The sequence below is a fragment of the Ascaphus truei genome, chromosome 17 (assembly GCF_040206685.1).
Source record: "Ascaphus truei isolate aAscTru1 chromosome 17, aAscTru1.hap1, whole genome shotgun sequence".
Taxonomy (NCBI): Eukaryota; Metazoa; Chordata; class Amphibia; order Anura; family Ascaphidae; genus Ascaphus; species Ascaphus truei.
This window is the reverse complement of record NC_134499.1, coordinates 31,549,905-31,567,044: the sequence shown is the minus strand read 5'-3', so window position 1 is coordinate 31,567,044 and position 17,140 is coordinate 31,549,905. Positions and strand designations below refer to the sequence as shown.

General features: G+C 48.5%; 1 protein-coding gene across 6 annotated transcripts in view; it reads left to right on the top strand.

Annotated features, from left to right (window-relative positions):
• Positions 1–17,140, top strand: part of GRIP2 (glutamate receptor interacting protein 2) — a 175,567-nt gene that overhangs the window by 84,369 nt on the left and 74,058 nt on the right. For 2 of the 6 annotated variants that reach the window (XM_075574631.1, XM_075574632.1), the window contains exon 1: positions 15,133–15,661. The exons of 3 other annotated variants lie outside the window; for them this stretch is intronic. In XM_075574631.1, coding sequence (XP_075430746.1) covers positions 15,508–15,661 — 154 coding nt within the window. In that variant the 5' untranslated portion in view covers positions 15,133–15,507. Of the gene's footprint in view, positions 1–15,132; positions 15,662–17,140 lie in introns of those variants that run through there. One more of the 6 variants, XM_075574624.1, reaches the window with a different exon arrangement.

Sequence of the window (17,140 nt, the reverse complement as noted above, 5' to 3'; positions counted from 1 at the left end):
TCTGATTTTCATAATCTTTGCTAAGACTTGTATCATATGTTCCCCCCCACTGAAACAACATAAGCCCACCCCTGTTTTAAATCAGCTGCGAGATTGACAGTTTTATGACAGAGTAAAAAAAAAAAACTGCTACAAACGGCCGTTAGATTTTTCCTCAGTATATAAACGCACTCATAACTTCATACCTCTAATATTGAGACACACGTGAGTCACATCAATAGATTCAGGCGATCATTACGAACACAACAAGATGAATCACGACAGCCTTGATCCTTAATTTGAGTGACAAATGGATATCTGTCCTTTAGTACCTGCTAGACCTCGTGTCCGTATTCATTATATGCCACTCCTTGCCACAGATACACACATATAACTCTCAGTAGGTACAGTAGAGCAGCAGTGCGCAAACTGGGGGCGCAAGACTTTCCGGAGGAGGCACGGGTGGTTGCAGAGGTCCCGCGCTCTTCCCCAAGGCATTGAAATTAAATGCCGGGGGATCGCGTGAGGCCTCTGCAACTTTACTTACCGGGATTCAGATGCGTTGGGACACATCACCATGGCAACGCGGCATCAAATGACGCCACGGGACCATGTGACGTGACGTTACGTGACCCATCGCCATGGCAATGTGGCGTCAAATGATGACGCGGGGTCACGACATGACGTTACATGACCCCGCAGCATCATTTGACGCTGCAAAACTAAACCCCACATGTCATTTTTAGTGGGCTATTCATGATAGGCCCCCCAATTAAGGTCTCTTTGAAGCCCCTGCACAGACCCCGAAAAATGTCTTGACCAGTCATAAACCCAGTGCATTGTATTTTTAACCCCAAATGGTTGAGCCATTAACCCCTGAAGCACCAGATCGATTACAATTATCATGGCAGGTAGTTGTGCATTTCTTTGCAAACAGATGTACATGTTTGGGCTGATAGGCATAGATACACATTGCTCTGCTATGCAAAAACAGCAATGGGGCAACATGATAATAAAGTATATACAGGAATTATTATGTTGTCTGTAAGAGCTCAGAAGTCCTGCAAGATTCGTCCGAGATCTGAGACAACCAGCTACAAACTCGGGAAATAGCTTCCCAATGCAGAGTCACGCGGTCCCCTATAAATCCCCTAATTTACAACTTTAATAAACCAGCTCAATTGCAGACCGCCCGCCTGAGCGTCGCTTTACACAGCAGTAAGGAGGCCCAGCGGCCCTGGCCTAGACACTGTGCACAATCAGCAGCAAGGAGACGTCACGCTTCTAATCTATTGTATCTCCTTTATAGAGGGGTCTCGCTTGTAAAAGGCATGTTTAAAATAACAAGGTGTTGTGTGGCGGAGTGCTTTCATACTAAGGGGGAGGATGGGGGTTTGAAGTGTGTGGGTGCCGATCATGCACTAACGCCAGGAAACTTCAATTAAACCCAACCTTCTCTCTCCCCCCCTGCTTCCCTCTTTCCCACTCCTTCCTTCTCTTTCCTCCTCCTTATCTCACTCTCCCCCCCTTCTGTCTCTCCTTTCTCTCCCGCTCTCTCTCTCTCCCTCCCTTCTCTCTGTCTTCCCCCACTCATCTCTCTCTCTCCTCCCATCAATAATGATAGGTTTGACGTTTTTTCTTTCCTCTCTCTCTCTCTCTCCCTCTCTCCCCCTCTCCCCCTCTCCCCCTCTCCCCCTCTCTCCCTCTCCTGCCTCTCTTTTATTTAATACCTTAAGATGGCATCAATTATTTCCGCCTCTCTCTCCAGCATTCTTGCTTTCTCCTCACATGTCAACTGACTTCCTCCCTTTCTTCATCTGCTTTCTGTCTAAACTTTATAGCTATCTGACTCTCCATATCTGCCACCAGGCTATGTGCATTATGATGTCACCAGTGAGCTCACGCCTGATACATCAGACATACAAGACCCTCTGACTTTTATTTATATATATATTTATTAGATTATCAGTTAATTTTTATTTTGCACTGACTGTGTATTCATCACTTCAATGCATAGCCTTAAAATAAGGGGGGAGGGGGCCTGATACAACAAATAAATAAGAGGACTACGTACAGGCCCATATTAACTAAGTAGTTATATGCCATAAGACACCTCCCAGTGCTGGAATACAGCCTATATGCAGCCAATTCACTTCAAGGTGTCATAGAGCACAACTTAGTAAATATAGCCCTTTATCATCAAGTTACCCTACAATCTAAATGAGTCATTGATGAACTTTCATTCTAAGTTATAATGTTAACAGAAATTTGAGGGGCATCACTCCATGTTTTCCAAAGAACATTTAGGACAGGACGGCACCATTCCCACTTCATATTGAATAAGGGTGGATGGGATAGAGAGGAGGGCGAGAGATATTCTGACAGGAGGGATGCAAATAATGATCTAGATATGTAAAAGTATCTTGTAGATCAGCAGTGCGCAGTCTTTCCCTCCCTGCTCGCGCCCCCTCCCTTACCTTCTCTTCGGCGTCAAATGACACCGCGGGGTCACGTGATGTCACGTTGCCATGCCAACGTGACGTCACATGACCACGCGGCGCCGAAGAGAAGGTAAGTGAAGTTGCAGAGGCTTCATGCGATCCCCCAGTATTCATTTAAATGCCTTGGGGGTAGAGCGCGGGACCTCTGCAAGCGCTGCGCCCCCCCCTGAACAATCTTGCGCCCCCCCCCAGTTTGCGCACCCCTGTTGTAGAGCATCAATGCATTGTAGCGCATCAAGCTTCAGAGGCTTCCATGCAGCCACCACTAGGATGGAATCCTGGCAACGCATTTCTTGCTTTCTGGTCGGCGTGGCAGCCACTGCAGGGGTAATTATGTTATCACTAGCTGAAAGTACCCAGCATTGTTTGGGAATTCTAAGAAACCTGCCTCATCCCTCCCCTCCTAAACACACACTCCCCTACCCCCTTCTCTCCACTCTCCCCCCCCCCTCATCCCTCTCCCAGCACTTTCCTTTAATACCTTATGAGGTCCCCAATTTTTTTCCGCCTCTTCTCTCCTTCACCAGCATTCTTACTTTCTCCTCACGTGCCAACTCAGTTCCTCTCTTTCTTTCTTCGTCTGCTTTCTGGGTAAACATTATAGCTATCTGACTCTGCTTATCTGCCACCAGGCTATGTGCATTATGCTGTCGCACGCCAGATACATAGCCTGCCAGCTACAAGACCCAGTGGTTGATCTGCTTGTCCGAGACATTGTAATAACTCATAGAATTAAAAATAGAATGTATCCAATTATATCCAAACATAGACAAAAACCTGCTCCTTAAAGCTGCAGTTCAGTCTCTTTTTTTTTTTAATTAATTTTTTGACTTCAATAGTTTTATGTGGCCAATCTCTAATTACCTAAAGAACTGCATAGCTGCCGGTCAATTCGTTCTCCGTCTATTGATCGGCAAAGTTTGGCGACATCTTTAAATATGGGGAATGTAAATCGTTGCTATAGGAACAAGCATGCTTGTTAAAATAGAATACAAGAAAATTGGTCTTTCAAAGTTGTTTTTTTTTTTTTTAAACAGAAAATGCTAAAAGTATTTTTTCTTACTACAGAACTGATTTATTAAAAAAAACACACGTGCAGAATATTGCCTGAACTGCAGCTTTAAAGTCAGGAACCATCATGCAAAATGTGGTTACATATCTTCAAAGGTGTCCAAATGCATAGTGATCAAACATCTTTCCAAAATATATAGTAGACTAGCTGAGAGCCCCGGCGTTGCCCGGGATGTTTGTGGTGTGGGGGTGGCATTTGGGTGGGGAGTGGTCCACGCGGCCCATGGCAGTGTGCGGTGGTACTGCTGCTGTGGCTGTACTGATGGTGATTGTATCGGTGTGCTGATTTGGGAGGGTTCGTTGCTGATGTGGGGGTGCGGATGTGGGGGTGCGGATGTGGGTGTGCCGATGGGGAGGTGCGAAGGTGCCAATGTGTGGGTGCTGATGGTGTTGATGGGGGCTGGGAATGGTGGGGAGCCGAGAATGCCAGTGTGCTGGGGGGGGGGGGCATGGGATACCGGTGTGCTGATGTGGTGGTGCTGGGGATAGTGTATGTGTGTGTATACATGTGTGTATACATGTTTGTGTGTGTGTGTGTATACATGTTTGTTTGTATACATTGTGTATGTGTACGTGTGTTTGTGTATACACGTGTGTGTGTATACGTGTGTGTGTGTATACACGTGTGTGTGTACACGTGTGTGTGTGTATACACGTGTGTGTGTGTGTATACACGTGTGTGTGTGTGTGTATACACGTGTGTGTGTGTGTGTGTATACACGTGTGTGTGTATACACGTGTGTGTGTGTGTGTATACACGTGTGTGTGTATACACGTGTGTGTACATGTGTGTGTGTGTGTACACGTGTGTGTGTGTGTACACGTGTGTGTACACGTGTGTGTACACGTGTGTGTACACGTGTGTGTGTGTGTACACGTGTGTGTGTGTGTACACGTGTGTGTGTGTACACGTGTGTGTGTGTACACGTGTGTGTGTGTGTACACGTGTGTGTGTGTACACGTGTGTGTGTGTGTACACGTGTGTGTGTGTACACGTGTGTGTGTGTGTGTGTGTACACGTGTGTGTGTACACGTGTGTGTGTGTACACGTGTGTGTGTGTGTGTGTACACGTGTGTGTGTGTACACGTGTGTGTGTGTGTGTGTACACGTGTGTGTGTGTACACGTGTGTGTGTGTGTACACGTGTGTGTGTGTACACGTGTGTGTGTGTGTGTGTGTGTGTACACGTGTGTGTGTACACGTGTGTGTGTGTACACGTGTGTGTGTGTGTGTATACACGTGTGTGTGTATACGTGTGTGTGTGTATACACGTGTGTGTGTACACGTGTGTGTGTGTATACACGTGTGTGTGTGTGTATACACGTGTGTGTGTGTGTGTATACACGTGTGTGTGTGTGTGTGTATACACGTGTGTGTGTATACACGTGTGTGTGTGTGTGTATACACGTGTGTGTGTATACACGTGTGTGTACATGTGTGTGTGTGTGTACACGTGTGTGTGTGTGTACACGTGTGTGTACACGTGTGTGTACACGTGTGTGTACACGTGTGTGTGTGTGTACACGTGTGTGTGTGTGTACACGTGTGTGTGTGTACACGTGTGTGTGTGTACACGTGTGTGTGTGTGTACACGTGTGTGTGTGTACACGTGTGTGTGTGTACACGTGTGTGTGTGTGTGTGTGTGTGTACACGTGTGTGTGTACACGTGTGTGTGTGTACACGTGTGTGTGTGTGTGTGTACACGTGTGTGTGTGTACACGTGTGTGTGTGTGTGTGTACACGTGTGTGTGTGTACACGTGTGTGTGTGTGTGTACACGTGTGTGTGTGTACACGTGTGTGTGTGTGTGTACACGTGTGTGTGTGTGTGTACACGTGTGTGTGTGTGTGTGTGTGTGTGTGTGTGTGTACACGTGTGTGTGTGTGTGTGTGTGTACACGTGTGTGTGTGTGTACACGTGTGTGTGTGTGTGTACACGTGTGTGTACACGTGTGTGTGTGTGTGTGTGTACACGTGTGTGTGTGTGTGTACACGTGTGTGTGTGTACACGTGTGTGTGTGTGTGTGTACACGTGTGTGTGTGTACACGTGTGTGTGTGTGTGTGTGTACACGTGTGTGTGTACACGTGTGTGTGTGTGCACGTGTGTGTGTGTACACGTGTGTGTGTGTACACGTGTGTGTGTGTGTGTACACGTGTGTGTGTGTGTGTACACGTGTGTGTGTGTACACGTGTGTGTGTGTACACGTGTGTGTGTGTGTGTGTGTACACGTGTGTGTGTGTACACGTTTGTGTGTGTGTGTGTGTGTGTGTACACGTGTGTGTGTGTACACGTGTGTGTGTGTGTGTACACGTGTGTGTGTGTGTACACACGTGTGTGTGTGTGTGTACACGTGTGTGTGTGTGTGTGTGTACACGTGTGTGTGTGTGTGTGTGTACACGTGTGTGTGTGTGTGTACACGTGTGTGTGTGTACACGTGTGTGTGTACACGTGTGTGTGTGTGTGTGTGTACACGTGTGTGTGTACACGTGTGTGTGTACACGTGTGTGTGTACACGTGTGTGTGTACACACGTGTGTGTGTGTGTACACGTGTGTGTGTGTGTGTACACGTGTGTGTGTGTGTGTGTGTACACGTGTGTGTGTGTGTGTGTACACGTGTGTGTGTACACGTGTGTGTGTGTGTGTGTGTACACATGTGTGTGTGTGTGTGTACACGTGAGTGTGTGTGTGTGTACACGTGTGTGTGTGTGTACACGTGTGTGTGTGTGTACACGTGTGTGTGTGTGTGTGTGTGTGTACACGTGTGTGTGTGTACACATGTGTGTGTGTGTGTACACGTGTGTACATGTGTGTGTATGTGTACACGTGTGTGTGTGTGTACACGTGTGTGTGTGTGTGTGTACACGTGTGTGTGTGTACACGTGTGTGTGTGTGTGTGTGTACACGTGTGTGTGTGTATACACGTGTGTGTGTGTGTGTACGTGTGTACACGTGTGTGTGTGTGTGTACACGTGTGTGTGTGTGTACACGTGTGTGTGTGTGTACACGTGTGTGTGTGTGTGTACACGTGTGTGTGTGTGTACACGTGTGTGTGTGTGTGTACACGTGTGTGTGTGTGTACACGTGTGTGTGTGTGTGTACACATGTGTGTGTGTGTGTGTACACGTGTGTGTGTGTACACGTGTGTGTGTGTGTACACGTTGTGTGTGTGTACACGTGTGTGTGTACACGTGTGTGTGTACACATGTGTGTGTACACATGTGTGTGTGTACACGTGTGTGTGTGTGTGTACACGTGTGTGTGTGTACACGTGTTGTGTGTGTACACGTGTGTGTGTGTACACGTGTGTGTGTGTACACGTGTGTGTGTGTGTGTACACGTGTGTGTGTGTGTGTGTACGTGTGTGTGTGTGTGTGTGTGTGTACACGTGTGTGTGTACACGTGTGTGTGTACACGTGTGTGTGTGTGTACACGTGTGTGTCTGTACACGTGTGTGTGTGTGTACACGTGTGTGTCTGTACACGTGTGTGTGTGTGTGTGTACACGTGTGTGTGTGTACACGTGTGTGTGTGTGTGTACACGTGTGTGTGTGTACACGTGTGTACACGTGTGTGTGTGTGTGTGTACACATGTGTGTACACGTGTGTGTGTGTGTGTGTACACGTGTGTGTGTGTACACGTGCGTGTGTGTCTACGTATACGTGTGTGTACGTGTCTGCGTGTGTCTACGTGTGCCTGTGTGCCTGCGTGTCTACGTGTGCCTGCGTGTCTACGTGTGCCTGCGTGTCTACGTGTCTACGTGTGCCTGCGTGTCTACGTGTGCCTGCGTGTCTACGTGTGCCTGCGTGTCTACGTGTGCCTGCGTGTCTACGTGTGCCTGCGTGTCTACGTGTGCCTGCGTGTGTATGTGTACGTGTGTGTGTCTACGCGTGTGTCTACATGTGTGTGTATACATGTGCCTACGTGTGTGTATATACGTGTGTGTGTCCGTGTGTGTACGTGTGTGTACGTGTGTAGGGCAGGGAGGGTGGGGGCGAAGGGCAGGGAGGGTGGGGGCGAAGGACAGGGCCGGGGGGGGGGAGGGTGAAGGGCAGGGCCGGGGGGGGGGGGGGGCAGGGCCAGGGGGGGGTGAAGGGCAGGGGGGGGTGAAGGGCAGGGGGGGGGTGAAGGGCAGGGCCGGGGGGGGGTGAAGGGCAGGGCCGGGGGGCGGGGGTGAAGGGCAGGGCTGGGGGGAGGGCAGGACCGGGGGGGGGGGTGAAGGACAGGGCCGGGGGGGGGGGGTGAAGGGCAGGGCCGGGGGGGGGGTGAAGGGCAGGGCCAGGGGGGGGTGAAGGGCCAGGGGGGGGGGTGAAGGGCAGGGGGGGGGTGAAGGGCAGGGGGGGGGGTGAAGGGCAGGGCCGGGTGAAGGGCCAGGGCGGGTGAAGGGCCAGGGGGGGGGTGAAGGGCCAGGGCGGGGGGTGAAGGGCCAGGGCGGGGGGGGGGGGGGGGGGTGAAGCGCCGGCCCGGGTGAAGCGCCGGGCCGGGTGAAACGCCAGGCCGGGTGGGGTGAAGCGCCGGGTGGGGTGAAGGGCCGGGCCGGGGGTGAAAGATCTCTTCCCGTGCGGTTACTTACCTCGCACCAGGCCGCGCTCCTCCTCGGGTTCCTCGGCGGTTCCCCCCGGCGATGCGGAGCTGAGACGCTCAGGTCAGGGGGGGTGTGGGCCGCGGCCCGTGCAGCTCCCGACAGAGACAGCTAGGCCTGAGAGCCGGAGCAGCGCGCGCGGGGATGGGGAGCTGGGGGCGCGGCCTCTAGGCCTGAAGGTGAGAGCGGCGACAGTGTGCTCTGGGGGGGGGGAGCACCGGGAGAGCACCGGGAGAGAGGGTGCTCTGGGGGGGGGGGGGGAGGGGGGGAGCACCGGGGGAGCGGTGTGAGCACCGGGAGAGAGGGTGCTCTGGGGGGGGGGAGGGGGGGAGCACCGGGGGAGAGGGTGCTCCGGGAGAGCGGGTGATGTTGAGGTCCCGCGGAGTGGTGATAGGGGGTAGTTCCGTTGTTGCGGGCCAGCGGCCAGGAAAGGGGGGGGGGGCGGACAGAGGGTGAGGAGGGGGGTGAGGGGCTCCGGAGCAGCATTGTGCTGTGGATGTTCGGGTGAGTGGGGGGGGGGGGGGTGAGGGGCTCCGGAGCAGCATCGTGCGGTGGATGGTGGGGGGGGGGGTGAGGGGCTCCGGAGGAGCATCGTGCGGTGGATGTATGGGTGAGGGGGGTGGGGTAGTTTTGGGTGTGCTCCGGGGATGTTCGGGTGAGGGGGGGGGGGGGTGTGATGGAGCATCGTGCGTTGTATGTTCAGCAGCGTGCGTTTGCTGTTGGTGTGAGGGGGGGGGGGTGATGGAGCATCGTGCGTTGTATGTTTGGGTGAGGGGGGTTGGTGATGGGCTGCAGTAGCGGGAGAGCTGTGGCGTGCGTTTGTAGTGTGCATGAGGTTGGGGGGGGTGATGTTGGAGGGGGGTGCATGAGGTTGAGGGGGGTGGTGGTGGAGGGGGGTGCATGAGGTTGGGGGGGGTGGTGGTGGAGGGGGGTGTTTGTAAGAGGCAGTGCGGTGAGTGTTAGGTGCTTAGAAGCATTCCCAAAGGTCACTGAGGGGTGGGACAATGTGGCAGTGGTGTTGGCCAAAGGCCAATGAGAGTCAGTGAGGGGTGGGACAGTGGGGTGAGGGGTGGGACAGTGTGGCAGTGGTGTTGGCCAAAGGCCAATGAGAGTCAGTGAGGGGTGGGACAGTGGGGTGAGGGGTGGGACAGTGTGGCAGTGGTGTTGGCCGAAGGCCAATGAGAGTCAGTGAGGGGTGGGACAGTGTGGTGAGGGGTGGGACAGTGTTGAGGTGGAGTGACAGGCCAAAGGTGCAATGCGATTGGCCCTAGGGACACAGGGCATGCAGACAAACATACAGACATTTCAGAAATATATAGTAGCTATACACACCACACATACATATATACCCCCCCCCCCCCCTTGGTGCTGTCTGGTGGCTCTGCAGTTGCAATGCCGGGCAGGCTGCAGCCCCATTGGATGGGAGCGGTCACGTGACCGCTCCTCTGCTTCCCCTCAGAGGTTTTTTTTTTTTTTTTTTTTTTTTTTTAAATGAGCTAGCAGCCCTTGTTTCCCGCTGCTGGCGGCCCTGATCGCAGCGCCCCTCTAGCCAAGCCGCGGCGCACCAGGGCGCCGCGGCGCACAGTTTGGGAAACACTGCTGTACCTGATTCGGCAGTCTGTGGTAGCAGACGTGAAGGTTTTGATAGCTGTGAAGCGTGGCCCCAGAGCGTTCCCAAAACTCAGTGAGGGGTGGGACAGTGTGGAAGTATTAGGGCATTGGTGTTGGACGCAGGCCAATGAGAGGTGTGCGGGGGCGGGCATTGGACGCAGGCCAATGAGAGTCAGTGAGGGGTGGGACGCAGGCCAATGAGAGGTGTGCGGGGGCGGGCATTGGACGCAGGCCAATGAGAGTCAGTGAGGGGTGGGACAGTGTGGCATTGGTGTTGGACGTAGGCCAATGAGAGGTGTGCGGGGGCGGGCATGGCCTGAGCAGGAGTGACAGGCCCAAGGTCCAATGCGATTGACCCTTGGGACGCAGACATACAGTGATTTCACAAATATATAGTAGATTACGAAATTACAAGAGGTAACCTGTACATGTGGCCTTACAAGAGGCCGGAATTTAACTCATAAACGTGTTTTGCACTTTAAACATTGTGCCACAAGTCCTTCTTAAAAGCACAGAATACAGAAGAAGCTATTTTGTGGGAAGATTTACCTGTAATATCCGTCCCCTATATCTCATCCCAATTCCAGTCCTTCCCAACCTTCTGAGCAGAATGTATCAATAAATAAACAGCACAGTGCAGTACTTGGGTTTTATTTAATAATTTTAATGGTAATTTCACCTCAATGTAATTATTATTAAAATGGAGCATACAAATCAACAGGTACACAGAGGGGTTTTTTTTTTTTAATTAACATCTGCTGGATGGTAAAACGGGGAAAAAAACATCATTAGATTTATTAAAGAAAAGAAAACTGCCTTTGACAGATTTAAAAAAAAATAAAAAAATTGATCTGGTGTTGTTTATGTAATCTGGGTAATCTCCAGTGTTGCAGCCGGGAGATCTGGTTGAATAACTCTCTTTACAGAGGAATGTATGTTAAATGTATGGACTGAGTGTTCTCAGGGAGAAGGGCTGGCTCAGTGAGTAAAGACACCGGGGGTTATGCACAAAGCAGTGATAAGTGTTTTTAAGTGAAATAAATGCCTTTATTTCTCAATATTGCGTGCAGCGCGATTCACAAAGAAGTGATAACATTGCAGTATCGCGCTTAAAAGGCTTTTCATCATCCAAACACAGTCATTGCTAAAAAAATTGCGCCATAAATTGCGCCAAAAAGCAATTATCTCACTTAAAAACACTTATCACTGCTTTTTGCATAACCCCCACTGATTGATAACAATGACACCGAGTTTGCACCAGGAGAGCCTGGTGTCAATTCCCGGTGTCGGGTCCTTGTGACCTAGTGGGTAACACTTTATCTCCCTGTGCCTCAGGCACCAAAATCATACATTGTAAACTCATCTGGGCAGGGACTGTGTCTGCAAAAATGTTTATGTGCTGCGCACCGCGCGCTATACTGCAATTGTAAAGCACTTTGAGTCCAATTGGGAGAAAGCTCTATATGAAATAAAGTTATTATAACTCATATAATTTATAGGGTGCCTTGCATTACAGATTTGGAGCAGTGTAATGATTTGTGGATCTGCATACATCACTGTATCCATGGATGCAAATTGTTTTTTTACAAGGGGGAAAAAAAACCTTTTCAACACGCTTTTGATTAGGCAATGGTGGTTAGAGCAGGAAATAAAAGGAAATATCACATTCTGCATCTGTATTGTTGTAACACAATTCTTGACTAATTCTGACTTGTCATTAAAACGTTTATGACCAATGATTTGTACAAAAAGTAATTCAGGTGATTAGCAGGGTTACATTCGACACAGTCACAAGCAATCATTATTTTGTGCCTCTATAAAAGGGGTGGGCAACTCAAGTCCTCGAAGACTGAGCCACTGATTGAGCCACCTGTACTGAAGCAGGGATATCCTGCAAACCTGACCTGTTGGTGGCCATGGAGGCCTGAAGTTACCCACCACTGGTCTATACTCATGTTTCAGTAGTCGCACACTGTTTCCTTTGTTTGTACTGTACTAAAGCCTGTGTGCTTGTACTTGCTTGCTACCCATCTGTACAGCACTGTGCTCACAGACAACTTCCTACAAACGACTCCTCCCCAAGTGTTCCCCACCTCCAGCCGCTTAATCAGTTTTGACACTAATAACTCTGTTTAGAATCCCATAAACAGCATAGGTAAGAACCTTATTAATAGAAGAACTGTTAATATTACTCAGTGCAAGTCCTGCTCTTAATTATTTCTCTACAAAGGCACTTTATGGGGTTATTAATGTTTCATCCTTGGCAGGCATATAACTCCCACTTAAACCCATTTGAGCTCCTGTTTCCTGCAGCTATTTCCTATGACAAGAGGAATAAGATGATACAGTGTTAAAACCACACATTGAGGTTATATACTAAACTGCGATAGCCATATACAGTACAACAGTTAATGGCTATTCACTGGGATAGGGATTCCTAATGGCTATCAGTGTTCAGTGAATTAGATTGTAAGCTCTTCGGAGCAGGGACTCCTTTTTCTAAATGTCACTTTTATGTCTGAAGCACTTCTTCCCATGATCTGTTATTTGTACTATTTGTTATTTATATGATTGTCACGTGTATTACAGCTGTAAAGCGCTATGTACATTAATGGTGCTATGTAAATAAGACGTACATACATACATAGATACATACATACATACATACATACATACATACAATTAAATCTGCAGACTCCGGGTAAGAGAAAATGTCTACAGTTATATAGACAAAAATTAATATATAAGGCTCCGTACTGTATATAAAGGCTCCGTACTGTATATAAATCAGCGGTATCACTCTTTGATAAACAACCCGTCCCTGGGCGTATAAGACTATAATTTAATCTTTGAGTATATAACATTATAATTTCATCTCCGAATATATGAACTTTTTATTTCTGTCAAAGTATTAAAAAAAAAAAAAAAAAAGTGTAATTTCAGCCTCAGGTATTTCAAATGATAATTTCTTCCTTGGGGATTTAAAATGAGAAATTCAGCCCAGAGTATGTAAAAGTAACATTTCTGCCCTATTAAGTAAAATTATAATAATTTCAGCCCTGGGTGTGTAGAAATAACTTTAGCCCTGAGTATACAAAATATAAATATAACTCTAATTAAAAGCAGATCGCTGAGCGGTCTCTCTGCAACTTTCTGTTGAAGTGAGAGGTGGGCAGCACAGAATTGACATGCCTGTTAAATACAGTACGTACGGTATAATACAGAGGTGGGCAACTCCAGTCCTCAAGGGCACCCAAAAGGTCAGAGTTTAAGGATATCCCTGCTTCAGCACAGCTGGCTCAATCAAGACAAAGTCTTTGACTGAGCCACTGATTGAGCCAGCTGTGCTGAAGCAGGGATATCCTTAAAACCTGACCTGTTGGTGGCCCTTGAGGACTGGAGTTGCCCGCCTCTGGTATAACAGCTCTCCGCATTCAGCTCTCACAGTACATTCTGTGCCATACAGTTTTGTGAGAGAGGATAATGGAGAGGGTGGACAGAGGGAGAGGAGACAGTTATTTGGTAGAGACAGAAAACGCTGAGATGTGAAGGAAGAGAGTGAGGGAAATGGGGAGAGAAACACGCAAAGAAAATGATACAGGGGGGGAGAAGAAACGAACAGAGACAACGAGGAAGAGCAAGATAGATGATGATGAAGGGGAGAGAAATAATGAGAAAGGAGTGGTAAGAGAGGAATATGATAATGTACCTAAGTATATATTATAATATAGCTATGAATGTAGAATATATGTGTGTACAGTATATAAATAATTATTGATGGGTCACCCTCCATGTACCTCTTACTGTTTGTTACCAGTCCATAAATTAGCAAAACCTGCACTGTGATTCCCAACTCTTTCCCCATAATAATGTTTCTTGTACGCTCTGACAGTGTACACAGGGCTTTACATAGAGTGTTGCAGACACAATGTGTGTCCCAGCCCTGAAGAGCTCCATACTGTATCTCGTTTATGAAGCCAGAGCCACAGATAAAGTGACTTGTCCAAGGTCACAAGGAGCTGTCACTGGGATTTAACCTTTTGAGTGACCCATAACGTAGTCACTGCATCATGGGGTCTGCCACTCCACGGGGGTCCCATGTTGTAGAACAGGGGTGGTCAACTGCAATTTTCAAGAGCCACCAACAGGCCAAGTATTAGGGATCTCTCTGTTTCAGCACAGGGGGCTCAATCAGTGGCTTAGTCATTCTGACTGAACCATTGATTGAGTCACCTGTGCTGAAGCAGGGATATCCTTACCTTGACCTGTTGTTGGCCCTTTGAGGACTGTAGTTAGCCACTCCTGGCGTAGAGGCTATATATATATATATATAGATATATATATATATATATCTATATATATATATATCTATATATATCTATATATATATATATATATATATATATATATATATATATATATATATATATAGCACATAGTAGAGAATTAGGTAGGCACCTGCTGGAAGGGTTACCTTGACGTGGTTGCAGCTTAACATGCTATCACTGTCGTATAGGGTCGTATCTGGGAGGAATTTCGAAATAAATAACAATGTCCGGTAACGCCGACCTCTCACGCGCAAATGAAAGTCGACTGCGCATGCGTGAGTGGTGAGTGCCAAACGCGCACGTGCGAGCTCGGGCATGCCCCGTCGGCTTCTGCTCGAACGTCATTCATGCACGAACGAAAGCCGACCGCGCATGCGGCGCTCATTGCTCGCGCTTGCGCGGTCTGCATACGGTGTCCTCTTTGGAATACGGACATATGGTTACCCTACTGTTGTGTGCGTATATACTGTAAGTATATCTTCAACACACTGTATAAACCATTAGCACAGTAGCTCTTTCATCCCTAGTTGCTGAGTCCTTTGTAGTTTCAGACTATTTTCTCTGCCTGTGCTCACAGCTGAGAGCTCCACTCATTTGAAGCTCCGAACCTTCCGCTAATTGGAGCATCTGGAGTACTAATGACATACTTAGGATATTTATACATTATGATGACACATACTTAATGTACGTATAAACCAAATGCATATGTACACTAGCTCAAATAAAAGCTATTCATTATTTATCACCGCTCCCACCACGGGTGGATGTGTGGTGATAGATAATACATCGATATATCCATAGATATTGGTAATGTACAGTTTGCCTGCACATTGATTCCCTTTCCTGAAGAGCTGACAATTAATCTAATGGCTCTTTCCTCTGATGCCTAAGCAGCAGTCCTTTGGTGCTCTGCCTCCTCCTGTCCTTATCTCTTTAGATATGAGAGGGATCACAGCAACGTTGCTTACTCTGAATATTTCCAGTGTGTGATGTGGTTGTTTCACATGTGGCTTTGCATCCCTGCTGACTGTGCCAGAGCTTTGAAGGCTGTGTGCTTCTCGTGAGTGGCAGCTGAGCGTTCAGCCTGCAGAGATAATAACAGCCTGCCACAGAGGGGACTGGAATCTGAAATCAAAAACACGAAGCTGGAAGGGAGCTGCCCTTAAGAGTTATTAGCTCTTGTAAGTCAGCAGAGAAGAGAAAGAAAACACCAGTATCAGCCCACACAGGAGCGGAGGAACTGCTCAGGCTGCCACTTATCTGCGGAGAGCATTTTCGTCTCACACTTGCAGGATTTGAAGCTTGGTGTCCAGTTGCCAGGGCTAGCGAGACCCTCTGTGGGCTAGCGAGACCCTCTGTGGGCTACAGACCCTCTGTGGGCTAGCCTTCCCACCTGAGGGACACAGGAGATACCGGAGGGACTCTGCCCAAAGCCAATGAACAGAGTCAACAAGGTCCTTCGAAATGTCAGGAGACCCTCACGGAGGAAGAACAGCAGGGCAGGAGACGAGGAGGAGGAGGAAGGAGACCAGGAGAGCCGGGAGGAGTCCTGTGAAGAAGGCTTGTGCAGCCTGAGTCTGTGTGTGAGCGGTAAGGATAAAGCTCTGTGCTTCCACCAGCAGCAGCAGCAGCAGCAGGGGGTCACTGACCTCATTACAGCCAAGTCCTCAGCCCCCTTTTTCTTTTCTGCATGGCAAACCCTCACCCCTTTTACACCACGCATTTCCATGGCAGGGCAGGGCATTTTAAAGGTTATCCTCTTTGCAGTTATTTTGTTTTACTTGAAACACCATTGTTATTTCCCCAGCCGGTGGAGTTATATAGTCCCAGCAGGTTTCTGCATTCTCTTGTTGGGTAAATTGCAGGATCACTTTGCAGAGTTTGTTTCTTCATAGAGTTAGCTGCATTTTCCGTAACCCTTTTGGCATCTTTGTAGACTCACCGAGGCTGTGGGTGTCCTAGTCGCAGATAATTCCCTTAGTCCAGGGGTGGACAACTGCAGTCCTCAAGGGCCACCAAGAGGTCAGGTTTTAAGGATATCCCTGCTTCAGCACAGGTGACTCAATCAGTGGCTCAGTCTGAGCCACTGGTTGAGCCACCTGTGCTGAAGCAGGGATATCCGTAAACCCTGACCTGTTGGCGGCCCTTGAAGACTGGAGTTAGCCAGTTGAAGACTGAACCACTGATAGAGCCACCTGTGCTTAGCAGGGATATCCTTTAAACCTGACCCCTGGTGATCCTAGGGGACTGGCGTTGCCCAGCCCTGCTTTAATCCCTGCTGCACTGAGATGGTCAGCACTATACACCCAAGGGGGTCAGACTTTATAAACACCCAATGACTTACTGTGGAAACTGTGCCTGAGAAAATCTCAGTATAATTTATACCTGCTTTCTATGTTATCTGTATATGGTGCCATAAACACACAGCGCTTCACAGTAACAGCAACAGATCTTAAAATACAGGGGAACACGCATGCAATAAAGGTATAAAATACAGGGGAACACGCATGCAATACAGGTATAAAATACAGGGGAACACGCATGCAATACAGGTATAAAATACAGGGGAACACGCATGCAATACAGGTATAAAATACATGGGAACACGCATGCAATACAGGTATACAATACAGGGGAACACGCATGCAATACAGGTATAAAATACATGGGAACACGCATGCAATACAGGTATAAAATACAGGGGAACACGCATGCAATACAGGTATACAATACAGGGGAACACGCATGCAATACAGGTATACAATACAGGGGAACACGCATGCAATACAGGTATAAAATACAGGGGAACACGCATGCAATACAGGTATAAAATACATGGGAACACGCATGCAATACAGGTATACAATACAGGGGAACACGCATGCAATACAGGTATACAATACAGGGGAACACGCATGCAATACAGGGGAACACGCATGCAATACAGGTATACAATACAGGGGAACACGCATGCAATACAGGTATACAATACAGGGGAACACGCATGCAATACAGGTATAAAATACAGGGGAACACGCATGCAATACAGGTATACAATACAGGGGAACA